The sequence below is a fragment of the Ammospiza caudacuta genome, chromosome 5 (genome assembly GCF_027887145.1).
Source record: "Ammospiza caudacuta isolate bAmmCau1 chromosome 5, bAmmCau1.pri, whole genome shotgun sequence".
Lineage (NCBI taxonomy): Eukaryota > Metazoa > Chordata > Aves > Passeriformes > Passerellidae > Ammospiza > Ammospiza caudacuta.
In genome coordinates this window covers 7,010,600-7,027,609 of record NC_080597.1, presented here as the reverse complement: position 1 = coordinate 7,027,609, position 17,010 = coordinate 7,010,600, and the positions used below count along the sequence as shown (strand labels likewise).

The following is a 17,010-nucleotide window of genomic DNA, read 5'->3' as shown; positions in this document are numbered from 1 at the left end:
TTGAAGTATTCTGGGTTGTTTCCAGGTACAGCAGTGTGCTGGATGTGCAGAAGTGCATTTGAGGTGGCCTGATCTCTTGAACTTTGTGGTGTTTCCCTGTGGAAAATGACATCACTGGGCTTTTTGTTCCTCCTTTTTGGGCAAGATGTGCTCAGTGAGTCAGGCTGAGGCTGCCCCTGGTTTTGCTGAAAATCTTTGTGGCTCAACGGTGACCCAGCTTTTCATGAGCTCCCATGGCAGGAATTGCCCTGTCACCACACCCAGAGTGATTTCAAGTGTCAGGAATATTGTTTTAAGTGTTGCTCCCATTTTTATCAATCTGTTGGTGCTGCATTGTGTCAGGTGTTCTGTAGGAATATGGGTGAGCACTGAGGTGGGGTTTCCTTTGAGCACATGGAGGTGGAAGGTAGATTTTTTCTGATTTGCTGTGTCTGGCAGTAACATAGGGAGTTTTAGCTCCAAACTCTGTTTGCATGTCTTAACTCAAGCTTGGATAGAAGGCAGAAGTGTGTTGGGAGTTCTTGGTCCTACCTTGCAGGGCTTGGTGTGGTCAGCAGGATCTTGAGAAATGGATTAAAATGCCAGTGAAGCTTTGGCTGTCTTTGTGCTATGAAGAGCTTGATTTGATTGCCTGGAGATGTTGAAATAAAATGAGGGAAGTGTTTTGAAATGCATTTATAACATTCTGCTAAGAGCTGTGAAGGATTTCACTGGAAATTTATTCCCCTGTGTTGTTGGAGAGCAGATCCAGGAGATGTTGGATGTCTAGCAGTGTGACATTTCCAATAAGAGATTTTTTTCTTACCTGCCTTAAAGGACCCTGAGAGGTGGGTTTCAAATTTCCATAAAACTCAGTGCTCTGTAATATAAAATAATAAAATAACAACACACAGGGTGTGCAGTATGAGAGAAATAATCAGTCTTGGGATGAGTTTATTGCCTCAGGGAGTCACTCCTGCTTAGTGATTGCCTCATCTCATCCTCTCAGAAGGAAAGCAGCAAGTTCATGGCAGTACAACCTGGAGATAAAGCTCTGTAAACCCTGGTGTCTTTCTGAATCATGACGATCCAGCTTTTTATATACTTTGTAGGAATGTTGAGGTACCTTTTTTTGTTTGTTTGTTTCTAATGAGCAGTTTAATTCTGCCTAAATAATGAAGGTCTGAACAGATGACCCTTGTTTTTCATAACAAGGGTGACTAAACTCTACTCAAAACATCATTTCAATTGTTAGTAGCCCATGTTTTATGTGATTAAAGAGAAACTGATTTCATCCTCTTTGATCTTTGAAAATAAAATCATAGATTACATTATGCTGAGTTCTTTGCTCTGACTCTTCAGATTCATTCTAGATTGTTCTTAATCAGTGGCTTTTCTTTCAAAGGAACAACAATTTAAATGTTTGCAGTAGGTGCTTTAAAAATGACCAGAATAGAACTATGAGATTTTTCCCTTTCTTCTGTTCAACAGCTGTCAGTCTAACCCATTTGGTGATAGATATCTAAGTAGTCATATGTGTGTGTATATTTAATAGGATGCATTAATCCTGTGACACAACAGAAGTATTTCTGAATGGAAGAATGATCCTTTTGCACTTGTTCTACGCTTGAGTAGCATCCTAGAAGTCCTAGTTGCTCCTAGAAGCCAATAAGGAAAATGTGGTTGTGAGTCTCAAATGGAAAAGTGGAAAGGCAGGCAAAGTGTGAGATCCCAAGTACTCTGTTTGCCACCTTTACAATCTTGCTGTCTTGAATTAATTTCTAAAGTAACATTTCTAGGTATCTTCAAAATAAAGAGACAAAAAGTTTAGACTTGCTGTGTTGCAGCTCACTCTGATGTTTTGCTCTGAGGCTGCTGTAGCTGGTGCCAGCAGAGTTGCACTCAGTGTCCTGTTCCTGGAGACTGTGCTGTCTTCTCTGTCTTCTCTTCCCTCCTGTGACATGGCCAGGAGCTCCACCTGGCCTGTAAATAACATAAATTCTGCTTTATTAACAAAAAACATATACATGGAGTTGTCTGTGATTTTTTTTTTGCAGCAAAACTTGAATTCTCTGAGTTCCTTTCAAATTTGAATTATTTTCTACAACTGCCAGAAATGAAGAAAACTCGAGGTTTGAATTTTTTAGTTTATATTGTCCTGAATGGGTCAAAAAGGGAAAATAAAGTGTAGACATGTCCTTCCTCTGTCTTCTTTTCTGGTAAGAAACTTTGAATGAAATCACAAATGTTTCTTCAGCAAAATGCTGTGAAGAATGCAGCAAGTAAAAATGTAATGCTTACCTTGTACTTGCTTGTCACTGTCTGTGCAACCTGAGGTTGAGGGCATTTCCTAAAATTTACAGAAAATGAAAGGATAGGGAGAATTTGGAGTTACAGTGGTTATATCTAAAGCCTTGGTGTGTCTCTTCAAATGCAGGATCTGTGCTTCAGTGCTGTAATGATTGAATAGAAGAATGTTAAGATTTATATTCTTTACTTCTGAAAAAGTAGTTGCAACATCAAAAGGCAATAAACTGTGTGATCAAAATCTCAGGGGAGGATGTTTGCAAGCCCACTGGTGGGCAGAGGCAGTAAAAGACCTTGTGGTGCTTGTGTGTGGAATTTTCTAAGGAAGACTTTTCTTCTTCAGCTCACATGTTCCTGCCTTGAGACCTTGTCACTGTCATGAGGCAGGAGAAGTGATTTCTCAGGAGATAAAGGTTGTGACTTTCTCTGGTTGTTTATAAGCCATTTTTGTAACTCTTTTTAGCCTGTTGAGGGTGATGTGGTGGGTGGGAGGGGAAGGAGGTCGGAAACAGCAGAGCAGAAGTGCTGAACAATAGACATGTTGTAGTTGGAGGCAAAAAGCTTCAAAGTCTCTTAACTCTTTAGTCAGGATTCCATTCCCTTGGCCAGGTTGCTGCAATACCCCCATGAACAAAACCTTCCAGTTCTGCAGGGATTTGCAGCCGTGCAAGTCTCCCCTTTGGATGAGGAACTGGAGCAGTGATGCTGGTTACCAATGGAAAGGGATGGCATGTTTTCAGTAGCTGAAATATTAATGCAAGACTAAACCTCTGTTTATGAACTAGAACAGCAGCTTTGCAGTAGCTGCTCTCTCCCTTAAGGAGCAGGGTGCTGGCTTTAGGGCAATTTGTGGGTTCTGTCTGACTGAAGGTGGTATGTCACATCTGTTAATAAAATTCCCTCCCCTTTCCTCTCACAATAATAACCATTTCCACAGAGAGCCAGTTTTTTTCTTGTTTCCAGTTGTTTGGTTGTGGACTAAATGAAATTCTTGTGCCTTGCTTGGGACTGTCAAGAACTGTCCCTTTCCTCACGTGTATGAGGTGCCTGCAGCATGCAAACCTGGGGTGCTGATGAGGACATTGATGCTCTCCAGCCCTGCAGGACAGCCTGGCTGTGCTTCCCTGACAATTTGATGGTTTCACAGCAAAGTGAGCAGCTGTTAGAGGAAACATTTTTCTTCCATGCACAACTGTGATTTGTTTGAAGAGAGTGGCCTGCATGTGCCATAAGAGGAGATTTCACTGGGGTGGAGGTGAGTGGGCAGGCAGTTCACTGTTATTTCTATCTAAACAGATATTTGTATTTGTTGTCTTAGAAACCTGCATTAACAGTAATATCAATGCTAAAGGGAGTGCTGTCTAAATAGCTGAAATATCCAGGCACTGGCAAAGACACTCAGTTTGTTGGACAACCCAACCCTGAACAACCCTAAGTGGGATTTTTAAAGTGCTTTTTTTTTTTAAGAAATACATCCTTCTTTAGACTGGTTGTCTTATGTGTGCATATCAGGTTGGGCACTCAGCTAAGAGATGGCAGTGTCAAACAAGTTTTTTTTTTTAAATCTTGGCTGCAAGATAGGTGAAAGTGTTGGTTGTCAGCTTCTAGAAGTGAGTGGGTTTGTGGTGTAGAAGGTAAGTGAGAATTATGGCTTCCACTGTAAGGTTGCCAAGTGCTCACTCAGAAAGATGCTGCTGATGTTTCCAACCAGAAGAGAAACTGAATTTGGAAAATGCCAGTCTGTGAGAGCAAGTATGGCCGGGAAATAACTCTGCTTCTCTGCCAGCTGCTGTGTGATAGCTGCTCCTTCCTTCTGCCTTGACAGCAAGCTGCAGCCTGGGCAAAGATAAGGTGCTGGGGGAGGTACCCACATGAAATTATCAGTAACAACCACAGTCTGGGTAGTTTTGTAAGGCTGGAATACTTTAAAAATACAATTTGCTGGTTTTACCTGACCTACCACAGTAGTCTCTCAGATAGGACTTTGACAGTGGTGTTTATTAAGTGTGAAAATGGGGATCTTGGATGTCATAAATTTACAGAAGCAGCAGTCTGTGATCAGGGGGGTTGCTTTTGCTTTGGCAGAGAACAAAAATAGGATATATTTTAGCAGTGAAAACACATATTTGTGCTATTATAGACAAGTTTGTGCACTCCAGCAGGGCCAGCACACTTTTTAAGTTGCCAAGTGACCTTTCCAGCTTGGATCTAGGTCTTGGAAAGTTTGGGACTGTTGCTGGGTAATCCTGAAAGCAGCAGTAGGAAATGTGTAACCATTTGTCCCTCTTTCACTGGATTTAGTGTCTGCATCCAGTGGGGTTGCCTCTGTTGAAGGAGAATGTGTACACCTGCACTAAATCCCCAATTAAACCAGCTCTGAAGCACAGCAGCTTCTCTGCAGTTTCTAGGAAAGGCATAACAAGGTGATTCCTCTGGTGCTTCCCTCCTGAGTAATTTAAATCTGTGGATTTAAGGGATGCTGCAGCCCTTTGGGAATTGCACATAGTTTGAGAGTTTGGGTGCCATTTCCAGAGAAGTGAACTACCACATGCTTTGAGAGGCTGAGGTACAGCAAAGGAGCTGACAACTGTTGGATGAGAATGGATTTATTATTGCTGTGCACTGCAGTTCAGTAGCAGGTAACCAAATCCTTTCAATTGTGTTGACCCTTCCCAGAATTAGTACTCAAAGTAAACTGTCAGATGTCTGTAAAATGCTGTCTTTATTTTTGGTCTTTCGTACTGACCTGTCATATTTGATGATTTTTTTCTCTAAATTTATCTTCTAGGCTTACTCTTGTTGGAAAATATTTCTCATGTTAGTATGGTTCCATTTGAATTTTACCTTTTCAAAGTGCAAATCTGTAGATGGTGCACAGTTGTTTATGCTTTTTAATTATGCAGGCTTTGATTGGCTTTTGAGTATTAACTGAAAAGATGGTTTCCTCAGCATATGGTGTAATAGTAAAGAAGAGACCTGTAGGAAGATGTATGAGCTTTAGGAATACATTTTACAAATCTTTTTTCTAGAGGAGATTGTGTTTGTCTTGTCAGCAATGGTGCTATGAAGCAATTTTCTGTGGTGGAAGAAGTGCTGGTAAAAATGGAAATGGAGAATTGAAACAAATGTGGATGAAAGAAAGTAATCTCTTTCCCACCTTCCACTTCTGAGTAACATAGAAACCATCCCAAGGAGAGTAAAGCAGAAAACTGCAATGCCCAGAGTCCAAACTCTGAGATTTTTTGATGCTTTTGTGCAAGTGAGCACTTATTTCCCTTCAATATTCTCACTACTTGCATGAAATGAAGTGACAAATAAGCAATACTGGGGTTTTTTTCCAGGATGTGAGGAATCGAAGTCCAAATTTGAGGAAGCTCTGAAACCCCAGGTAGACTTTGTGACCAGTGTTTAACTTCAGTCATGTTCAGTTATGCTTTTCTTTGTCTCTTTTAGTGGACTTTCAAAGTACTACACAAAAATTTGTGTGTCCTTTGCATTTTGGTGGCCAGCATCAAGTGCATTCCAGTGCTGTAATATTTGACACTGCATGGCTGTGGTGTCAACCTTAGCATGAGCTGCAGGATCAACTGAGTTGTTCTCTTCATGTGTCTTCAACTTAATAATAATGTGTCTTCAATTTAAATAATCCATGAACTTGTGTTGGACTTCCACAAGGTCATCCTGTGCTCCTCTGCATGGGAGAAAACAAAGGGAAAGCAAACATGGTAAATGTAATCAAAGTGGCAGATTATAGGTGAAGTTCAGAAAGTGGAATTAAAAGTGTTCCAGAAACTGAAGTTTTCTAAAGTGACCACAAGTACTTTAGAAAGCAGTTGGGGATGCAGATAAGATATGTTATTATCTTATCTTATCTAGATAGGTTATCTAGATAAGATATCTAGAATGGTGAGATGAGTACTGGGCAGAAAATCTTAGTTTGGTGAGAAAATAGGTAGAAAAACCCCAAAACCAAAATAAAACCCCAAAGCTGAGAGAATGCTTGTTAACCCATGGTGTACCTTCTCTCCTAAGGTAACAGCTCTCTGTGGGAGTTGTCCTACTGGCCTTTAGCTGTATTCTATTTAAGGAGGTGCTCAATTCACCACTGAAAAACCAATTTGGTCCTTAACAGAACCCCTTTGTGTTGTGTATTGCTCTCCTTTGGTTGTGCATTGCAGATGTGCCTAAAGCCACACTCAAGTTTACTTCTGTGAATCCCTTCTCTCTTGGGTGAAATTCAGTTTAAAAAAAATAGCAGAAAAGAATTGTTTGGCTTGAGAAACATCTGTACAAGATCTTAAGGGCAAGGGAGGAAAGTGAGAAACTTGTGTTGGTCAATTGCTCTTCAGTGCTAAGAGCATTCCTCAGGTGGGTGGAATTGTTTCTGTTGTTGATGCAGTGGGTTTTTACAAATTTAATCTTGGAAAATTAAAGCACATGAAATATTGAACTTTGCTGTGTGAGGTATTGTTGATAAAGATGTATTAAAAGTTAGGAGCTCTGGGATGAATTTTCTTAATGCAAAGCTGTGCAGTTTCACATGTGGTTGTGAAAGCTCTCATGTTCTCTCCTTTAGGTCTGTAATGTGTCCACTTGTGCACAAGCACACTGGAAATCTGCACTGTTCTTCTGCCTGTGCATAAGGCTTCTTCCTTTTAGTTGTGCTACAGCTCTGCAATGAGGTCTGAAGAGCAGGGAAAAAGAGGAGATAGTTTTGTGGCTGGGTTTAGCCGATCAGCAAACATCATCTTCACAGAGCAAGCTGGTATTACCTACTCTGGGACCTGTAATTGTTCCTGTGTTCAGTGCAATCAAAAGTGCAGAAAGTTTCTGTGGCATTGGGTCATTTTTAATATTGTAGACTTGAAAAGGTTCAGAGAAGGGCAGTAGAGGTGCTATGGGGATGACTTTTGTACACGGGATACTTCACTAGCAGGGTAGGACTTGTCAGCCTGGCAAAGGGATGCTCCAGGTCCTGTGTGCCACAAGATATTTGTGAAGTAGTTGGTGTGAATACAGTGTGTAGGCAGGAATCACTCACTGTGCCTCTCTGTGAATAAAACCATTGCTTAAAGTTGGAAATTGGTAGGAAAGAAAACCCCTGTTAGTGAAAAAGAGACTGGGAAAACTGGTTCAGTGATCAGAATCTGAATTTACTGTGGACTACCAATGCTAATATACTGTTTTAGGAAGGCTGGTAATGTTTACTGCAATGATTATGTTAAAATCACATACACAAACTTATGCATATTACAACATCTCTGGCTTGCAGAGTTTAATGAAATTTTACTGTTCTGGTAAACCAGTCTGATTGAATCTTCTTTTAATCCTCAAAGTTCTGTTTGCTCTTGCCAAGGCGTCTTGTTATCAAACCTCTTATGCTAACCAGGTCCAAAATCCATCATCTTTCCTGTGTCCCAATATCTCAACAAACCCCCAAGCCCCTAAAAAACTCCCAAACCAAACCAGCTCCTGTATGATAAAAGCTGTGGTTTTCATGGTCACAAACAATTGTAGGTTGTGAAAGTCTAGGTGTGTCCAAGGAGATGATGCCCAGTAGTAGTGTTTCTCTATGAGATGTAATACAGAGGGAATTTGAAAAATTTCTTCTTTAATTTCATGCTATGCAGTTTTGGATTATCTGAATTTAGCTACTTTGTGGTATATGTGTGCTGATCTTTTAGTAACTCTGTGGAATTACTGGATATATAACTTTGATCATTAAACTTCATTGTGCTGTAGAATAATACCCCAGTGTTAATCCCAAAAAACTCCTAAGAGACAAGAAAAATAAGCTCTTTGTGTCACTGTTTAATGAACCAAGGCAGATCAAAGTGCTGGCAGGGGGATGGTGTAGCAAGAGGTTAAACTGCAGTTCTGTGGTGTTCTGTCAGGACACTCCAGAACACTTGATGATACTTCTATTGATAATTGGTGTCTAAATAGCTCCTTGGTATCTTTCCTGTGTTTCCATGGGTGCTCTTTGGCTCATCACTGCTTATGCTAGAGTAATCTACATATCAGAGAGCATTTTTGAAAAAGAATGGCTTAAAGCATGTTTCTCATTAAGTACAAATGAAATATTTGGAAGGTATTTATTTATTTAACTGATCTTTCTCTGTGGCAGGATGACAATATTGCGTTATCCTGACACATGGAATAGTCAGGCAGGGCTGCTGAGTGACTAACTCAAACCAAAAGAGTTAAAGAGCTGGTGATGGGGGCAGACAATCCTCTTCTGGTGGTTTTTTGGCTTGAGCTTTCATGACTTCTGTACAATCTGGATCATTTGTGAATGCTTCTTTTTGAATTCAGTGTCTAACTATGTGAAAGAGTTTGTTCAGAATGGGCAGGTGCTGTGGTTAGAGCTGTCTGGCTGCTCTCACTGTTTTATCTCCTGATTAGACTCCTTTCTCTGATTTCAGTGTGCAGAATTGTGCAAAATCATCTTTCTCTGATGATTTCAGTGTGCAGAATTGTTGTGCCTCACACCCCTTGCACCCCCTCCAACTCCCCTTTGTTGCTGAGGAAGTAATTAAACCTTTGGGCCCTGAAATAAATGTTGAAAAAGACCCTTCAGGTGATGAGTTGTTAAGCCCCACTCTCTGTGCTTTGCCCTCTACTTTGTGTTCTCCAGCTGGGCAGGTTTGCAAGGCCAGAGCCTCTTCTGGCTGCCTTTTTCTTCCTTAAGCCCTTTCCTAGGTGAGCTAGAGCCATCTCTCACACCTTTTTTTTTTTTTTATCCCAGTCCTGTATTTTCTTTTGAAAACCAGCTGAGACCTTCCTTTTCTTAAACTTTTCCTGTAGATTGTAGAATTGCTGGTTGTGTTTGAGGCCTGCTCTCCCCATTCCAGAAGTCTATAAATACCCCAGGGGCCAAGCAAAGTCCTTAAATACATGAGACATGCATTAAGTGTTTGTAACTTTGACTGGCAGGGCTGTCTGTGCTCTTAGGCACAGCAGTAATGACCAGTACCTAAAAGGATTTCATGGTATTATATTCATTAATCTTGCTGTGTTCTGACTTTAATTCTGGGTAGATTAATGGAGAAGAGGCAGTTTCTGTCAGGAGGGAGAGTGGTTAAAACAGTAGGAGCTGCAGGAAAAGGTTGGGAAACAGATTGTGGGTTTCAGAGATTGGTGTAGGATAGCAAGACCAATTTTGTTGAGTTTGGTAAAAGCATGATTTAAATGGAAAAAGCAAAGCAGCTCAAAAGACACCACCAGATGGATGAGATATAGGAAATACTTCTCTAGTGATAAATTTTTAAATAGAATAATTATGAAAAATTAAAAAACATGCTTTAGAAGTCAGGATAATATGTAGTTACACCTAGCTAGAGTTATGTCTGTTTAAATTCCTGGAATATATGGTGCATATGGATGTGGGGAATATATGGGTGTGTGCATGCCACACTTGGTGGGGTAGAATAGTTTAATGTAATAACTTGGTGTCTAAATAACTATTTAGTGCAATAAAGCAGTTTACTTTAGGGTGTTATAGATGAATAATGTGGTGGTTGGCTCTCACAATTAAGAGATGAATATTATGTGTATGTTAAGAGAAGTTTTGTGGATATATAGTGATGTTATTTGTGAAAAATGCCAATCACTTGTTTTTAAAATTTTAAAAAGTTTAATAATAGAACGGTTGTAAAAATAGCAATATAATTAGAGTAATAATAATTTGGACGATTTGGATTAGGATAATATGAGACAATAAAAACAGACAGTTACAGATGTCTGGGTACCTTTTTCTGGGCAAAATAAGCCCAAAAAACGACACACCTGAACAGAGGATTAACCCTTAAAAACAACAGCCTGTTGCATATTCATACACCTCATACATGATGCATAAATTCCATTCAAATACAGGATTCTGTCTGGTCAGTGTCAGCTTCTTCCTCTTAATTCTAATGGCATCGTCCTGGCTGAGTGAGGCGGGAAGAAGTTTGTTTCTTGTGATAAGAGAGCAATAAATTCTTTTTCTCTGAAAGATTTAGGTGTCCTGTGGCTGCTATCTTGGAGTCCTTTCTTTAGGAAAAAAGTATCCTACATAGCATAGTTTCTATTTTAACATTGTTATAACCTAAAACTATATTTAACTCACTGCTTAAGGAAACTAATACAGCATAACTTTCTAACACAACACCTATAATATTCATTTTCATATTTGCAAAAAGCCAGTCATAAAATATGCATTTTTCACATTATTGTAATATGTCTTCCCGTAGTCCTCTTTCCCCTCCCCCTTGTAATTGCCTTGGTAGTCAGGACACTTGGGGAGGGTCAGCTCATTACTAGGAGGTGTGGCATAACAACACCTGAGCTCCAATTGAGATGTAGCAAAGTGATCTCCACTGCTGGATGGCAGAGGAGGAGCTGACTGACAAAACCCTGGGAGGGCCTCAGCTGTAGAAGGCAGAGCACCCATTTTGCAGAAGAGCACATGGCTGCTGGTCATGGAGACTCCTGGCACTGTAATTTTTCCTTATTCAGCCCTTTGTTGTATTTTAAGGTTTAATAAACCATTGAGATTTTAGAAGTGAGCATTGTTTCTCACAGGGGTAAGGAGGAGGGTTGTGTCTGTGACATCTGTCTTGCCCCTGTTGCTCTGTTACCGTGTTTCCTTCCTTTTTTAGCCAAAGTTCTGCCAGTAAAATGTTTTCCTTCTGTATCACCTGCCTTCCAACTATTGCTTGCCACTGAACTTTGGAAGTTCACTGGAGTCCCATTTTTGTAAGGTCAAGCTGAAGGGATTAAGTGGTGTCTCTGTATGTAGTCTTGGGAAGAAACCTGAACTTCAGATTTCTGATGATCTGGTTAGCTGGCAACTGTCTCTAGAGAGGGAACATCCATTCTTATTTTATAATTGCATAATTGCAACCTTATACCATCAAAGGTAGCTTTAATATATGTGAAGCTCTTCTTATATTGTCCTTGCAAAATACTTGGCTAAACTCAGAAAGAAAATTAAATACAGTGTGAGTTGCTTAGAACTCTCATTTCGTCACCATACTGGGGTTGTAAAGATCTTCATTAGTGTTTAATTAACTCCTAAACATCTAAGGATAATTATTTTACAGAATGATCACTGTGGCAGTGTTGGATGAAATGAGTTTTATAATGTTTCACAGTGAGGAGAATCTCCTGGCAGACTAAAGGAATAAAAGCATAGCAAGAAAGCAACCTTGTGTAGCTGAAATTATTGTTCTTCTAAGCTCTGAGTGGTACATGCTGAAAAAAATTACTATCCACTGAATGAGAAGTCTTTTATTCTATTCTTTTGAAACAAAATAATAACCTGACACTTCCTTTTATCCAATGATTTTTTTGAAGGCATTAAAAAAATAAATTCATTATTTTCTATGTGGATATGAAGTCAGTTCCCTGAAATGAATGCTCAGTATAAAAACCTAATAGGTAAGAAGAAAGACATTTATTGCATACCAGTTGGCATAAATTTTGCTTCTAATGAGGATAAAATACATGTAAATGTATAATTACAGTAATTGTTGTAGTTAGGATTTGTTCATGACAAAGGTCTCATAATTATATAACCTACTTTGGATTTATTAAGATTTATAGTCTGAACTCTTAATTCCATTTTATTCCTTTAGAAGTGGGATTTGCTAGGGGAGGAGCATTTTCAGGAAGCTGACTTACTGCATGCTCTCAACTATAGATGTTTCTAATTTTCTTCTTGGCAAAGCTGGAAGGCTTCTAGTGAGAAGCTGTAAATGACCAAAATTACTGTAATGTGGGGATGTTATAGTGGAAGGCATTCCTCAGTGGACATTCTGGATCTGACAGTTTCAGGCTTTTAAATTGTAATAGATTTTCTCCCTCTCAATTTTTAAGTTCTGGTTACAAATAAAAATGTTTTGTCTCCTTTGCAAGGTAATGCAATTTAGTAGTAGCTTTTAAAGGCTATTTCTTCTTATGTGCTGTTGCACATCCTCGCTGCTTCTACTAGAATTGAAAAAAAGCAGCTCTTTTGCTGTGGTTTGGCTCTTTTTGGCTTCAAGACGAGTCCTGTAGCCACTGCAGCCGCAAGTTACAGCATCCTCAGGCTGGTTTTAATTACAGCAGAATCTGCAAGCATCTCTGAAGCAAGGAAAAGAGTTTTACATCTCATCAGCTTCAGGTGGGGTTGAAATTGACAGTGATCCAATGTGGCTCTAAAGGTTTCCAGGGTTTTTTCCCCTGCATTGTGCTGCAGTGCTGAAATAGGTTCAGTGCTGCAGCACTTTTCTCCCCAGGTTTTCTGTTTAGACTAAGGTTGAATCCGTGGAATCCCTTTGTTCTGTGTTCCCCAGCAAGGGTAAAAGCACACACAGAGTCCTAGTATTCTACCCAGTTTGTTCTCCTGCAGGTATAACCACCCAATAATGCATTTGTTAAATATATATGCTGTAACCACCCCTGAATACTTATTTGAGCATAGTAAATTCCCGTGGTTTATAGCCTAAAACACACCTGATGGTGTCAGCACCTCATGGACAGTTTCTCAGAGTTTTGCACGTACTGTAAGAACCTAGAAGTGATCAATAAACCCTTTTTTATAATGCTGGATTTAGATAACTTGATTTTGCATTATAAATCTAGGAGTGCCTTGCCTAGACTTACTTTGTTTATGGAGCAAACCAAAGCAAAGTATTTCTGAACACTAGAGCACTTTCATAGGTGGTTCTTACAGAATGTGCATTCATTTTTTAGCTTTTCCTTTGTCTTTCTTAGAACTTCAGAGGAACTCAGGGCAATCCTCTTTCCTCCTCCCTCCCTATCTCATTAAGGTTGGGAATTCAGGTACTCCAACCCCACGAGATTTTGAGTTTCTTTGAGGCTATTAGTTAGTCACTATAAATGTGTGCCATTTTCTGCTCTTTGCTAAATATAGAGGTAGGACTGGGTCATGGTGTCCTCAGCTGTCACAGGTACCACAGGAACTTTCTTAACCTAGCTGAGCTTTGTCTCAGCTGCAGGGATTTTTGCCTTCACTATTCCAGCTGAGGGTGCTGCTCCTCAACTTCGTGGCTTGGATGCTTAGGAATCAGCTTTGAATTTCCAGCCTGCATGTGTGTCAGTGGCTCATTTAGGGACATTTGGCCTTGTGTCAGTGAGGTTTATCCTTAAACCTGAAGAGTTCCTTTTCTCTTCTTGGTATTCCTGTGTGAATATACAGGCCAGTGATAATCCTGTCCTTTTTCAGACTGGTTTTGTGAGTCTGAACATACTGGACTCCACTCTTACATGCTCTCAGGTGTAACTATTTGCTGTACACAGTCCTGTTCATTTGTGCCCTAAGGAGACATTCCTGTGATGATGATGCTCAGGATTCTGTATTTAATTTCTCCAGCACTTGATTTCATTTGTCCACTGGAAAAAAATGGATAGACCTTAAGTACTCAAGTATTTAGTGCAGATTTTATTTAGGATTGCACATTATGTTCCATGCTGCCTTAAGTAATTGAAGCTACTTCACTGCAGTCATGCAAATAAAGTAATTGCAGTGTGGCCTGGAATTAGCCTGCACTGGTAACTAACTACCTTGGCCTTTTTCTGTTCTCCCTCAGCCTTTCAATTATTTTTTTTTAATCAGCTATATGCATATTTTCAAATACTGTCCTGCTTGATGTTGATTTACATATTCTGTGCATGGTCCATCAGTGGATTTTTATTGTGGTTTCAATATTGCTTTTTTATTTAGTTTGGGGACACTTAATCTTTTTCTTTCAGTCACACATCTATCTGCTAAAATTTTGAAAGTCTAATCTCCTGCCTACCTCAGTAATTAAAGATTGGAAGAAAGATTTGTCTGGCAAATGCTGCACATGGGTTGAAGTAGGAAAATGTGCTGAGGATGTCCTGTGAAGGGTAGATGTTCTGGAGGAGGGGTTGTACATACACCTCCACCTGTCTTGCTATCTTGTACATAATAACCATACATTATCCCCACTATCTATTTCAGGTTTTTGTTGTTTGCCAGCAATATAATTTGTATTTCTTTTAGAGTTTCTCTCCTCACATGTTTAAAACAGCTTGGTTATAACAGCCTTGGGGCTTAGGGGAGGGGACGCAGTCACTCCATACAGTTGTAATCAGCTCCTCTATCACCAGGCACAGGACTGCATTCTCTTCTTATCTCTAACAATACAAGAGGTGCAGCTCCCTTGACTGTTTTATTACAGCTAAGAGCTTTGGAGAGTTTCACAAAATGAGATGTCACCTCTGCTGTGCCTCCTTTTCTTGGGGAGAGGCCAACTGCAGTGCTATTGCTGATGTCATTCATCTCCTTGAGTGAGACTTCGTGGCATCTTCCTCTTCCCATTTTTGTCCTTCTCCTGCCACCTTTTTTTGTGTAATTGGGATTCAAGGCTTGTGAGCTCATAATTTCCTTGAGTTGGATTTTGTTCCTTTGTCAGAGAGAGGGTGAATTACAGTCCCAGGTACATTCTTGTTTCTGTGTATTGTTAAGGAAGGCATCAGTTCCTGAAGGACTGGCTGTAATCCCCACGACTCCATAAGAAACCTGTAGGCACCTTGTGGCTTCAGGTCATTAACTGGAGCATTTGCTGTCACCACATGTCTTTGAAAGTGCTTGAGTGTGGCTGTGATGTGTTCTCCCTCAGGGCATAGGACCTGCACTTCTTCACAGCACAGGCAGAGCCAGGTATTGTATTTGTGGGGGGCCTCGATGAAGGGAGGAATGGTGAATCTGACTCCATTTTCTCACAAGGCTAATTTATTAGTTTATGATACTATAATATATTACAGAATACTATACTATATTATACTAAAGAATACAGAAAGGATACAGACAGAGTGCTAAAAAGCTAACAGTGAAAACTCGTGACTCTCTCCAGGGTCTTAACACAGCCTGGCATCGATTGGCCAAAGAGTGAAAACAACTCACAGCAGAATCCAATGCAACAATCTCCAAACACATTCCAAAGGAGCAAAACAGAGGGGAAGCAAATAGATAATTATTGTTTTCCTTTTTCTCTGAGGCTTCTCAGCTTCCCAGGAGAAAAGCCCTGGGTGAAGGGATTTTTCAGAGAATGTGAATGCCACAAGCCAGGGGCTGCTCCTGGGCCCTGACCTTGTGCCCTGCTTGTGGGGCAGAGGGGCAGATTGGTTGCTGGCATGTGCTTGACAATGTCCCAAGGCAGCCTGTGGGCTCAGGCCAAGTGACAGCCCTGGGTCTGTGTGTTAGCATTCAGGAACACAATCATGGAATGGTTATATGTAGGGGCTTTTATTGAGAGCTCTGGGTGTCAGGGATAGACAAACCCAAACCTGACTCCGACATGCTTTCAGACCAAACATCTTTTATATTCTATCGTTATATAGCTTACATATTAATTATTAAACTTGCATTGTTCTATTGTATACATTGATTTCATCCAAGCATGGATTTCTTGTGATCCCCTCAAACCTCTTACATAGTTTCTCATGATTCTTTAAACAATAATTATATCTAATCACATCTAACAATTATATCATTTATTGTATACTGACTACACAGGTGCAGTTTCACATGATCTAGCAAATACAAGGTGTAACATTTCCGAGGGCCTACTAAGCCTAACTTTCTTTCTAGCTCCCTGAATTCTGTGGTTTTAAAATCTTTTACTGTCATGTGCACCACAGAAGGATTTATAACTATAGTTCTGGTGTGTTAAGCACAACAAAAGTGACACCCTCATTTACAACTCTCATATCTCCTTTCCACTAGGGTGTTTCAAAGATGACCGTATTGTGTTCTGGACTTGGATGTTCTCAACCTATTTCATGGAGAAGTGGGCCCCCCGGCAGGATGACATGCTCTTCTACGTGCGTCGGAAACTGTCCTACGTCACTGGGGAGAGCACGGAGGGGAAAAAGGTGAGTAACAATGTGTTTTAACTTGGGAAGCCTAAGGCAGTACCTTAGGGGTTTGGTGGTGTTGTGGGGTACCTGACATATCTGAAGAACCGCAAAGCAAGGATGAGGAATTGCCAGCTCTGCTCACCACAAGATGTGATACAAAATTGGTCCGTGAGGAAATACCATGGTTAAGGTTGTGAATGCCAGGTGACCCTGCCTTGGCAGGGGATTGGACTGGGTCATCTCCAGAGGTCTCTTCCAACCCTAATGATTCTGTAACATCAGCAGCAGTGTAAATGAGCTGCTCTGTTATGGACTTGAGAAAATGAGAAATCTTGCTTGCCTTTTTGGAAAGCTGACTTTTGTTTTGCTTCTCAGTGATGATACTTTATAAACTCAAAGCACAAGTCTGTAGGAAGAGAGTAAAAAAGGAGAAGATAGTGACACTGGTATGTCTAGAAGAAAACTGGCTGAGATGACCAGAGTTATCAGGAATGAACATCGGTTGGGTGCACTCAGTAGCAGAACACACGCAGCCTCCTGGAGCTGGGACACAGCAGTGACAAACAGCAGGGAAACTCTTGTACTCTGAGTCTACTTTTAAGTCAATGTACCCCTCATAAAGAACTATTGTTCCTTGCAAGAACAGTCAGGTATCCTAGTGCTGCTGCACAGATATTTTCCCATGAGAGATCTGAGAAACTTCTTAGATTCCATGGTAGTTTTCGTCTTAGGTGGGGGAAACAGAAGCAAGAGGTAGGATGGTGTTACTGGGAATTGAAGGTAAACGGAGAAGGAAAAGACTGGGATTGATTTCCTGACACATGTAAATAATTGACACTGTTGTTGAATCAC

General features: G+C 40.3%; 1 protein-coding gene across 2 annotated transcripts in view; it reads left to right on the top strand.

Annotated features, from left to right (window-relative positions):
- KIAA0930 (KIAA0930 ortholog) overlaps positions 1-17,010 on the top strand; it is a 52,796-nt gene that overhangs the window by 7,508 nt on the left and 28,278 nt on the right. For both annotated transcript variants that reach the window (XM_058805473.1, XM_058805471.1), the window contains exon 2: positions 16,025-16,173. In XM_058805473.1, the coding sequence (XP_058661456.1) occupies positions 16,025-16,173 (149 nt within the window). The remainder of the gene's footprint in view (positions 1-16,024; positions 16,174-17,010) is intronic.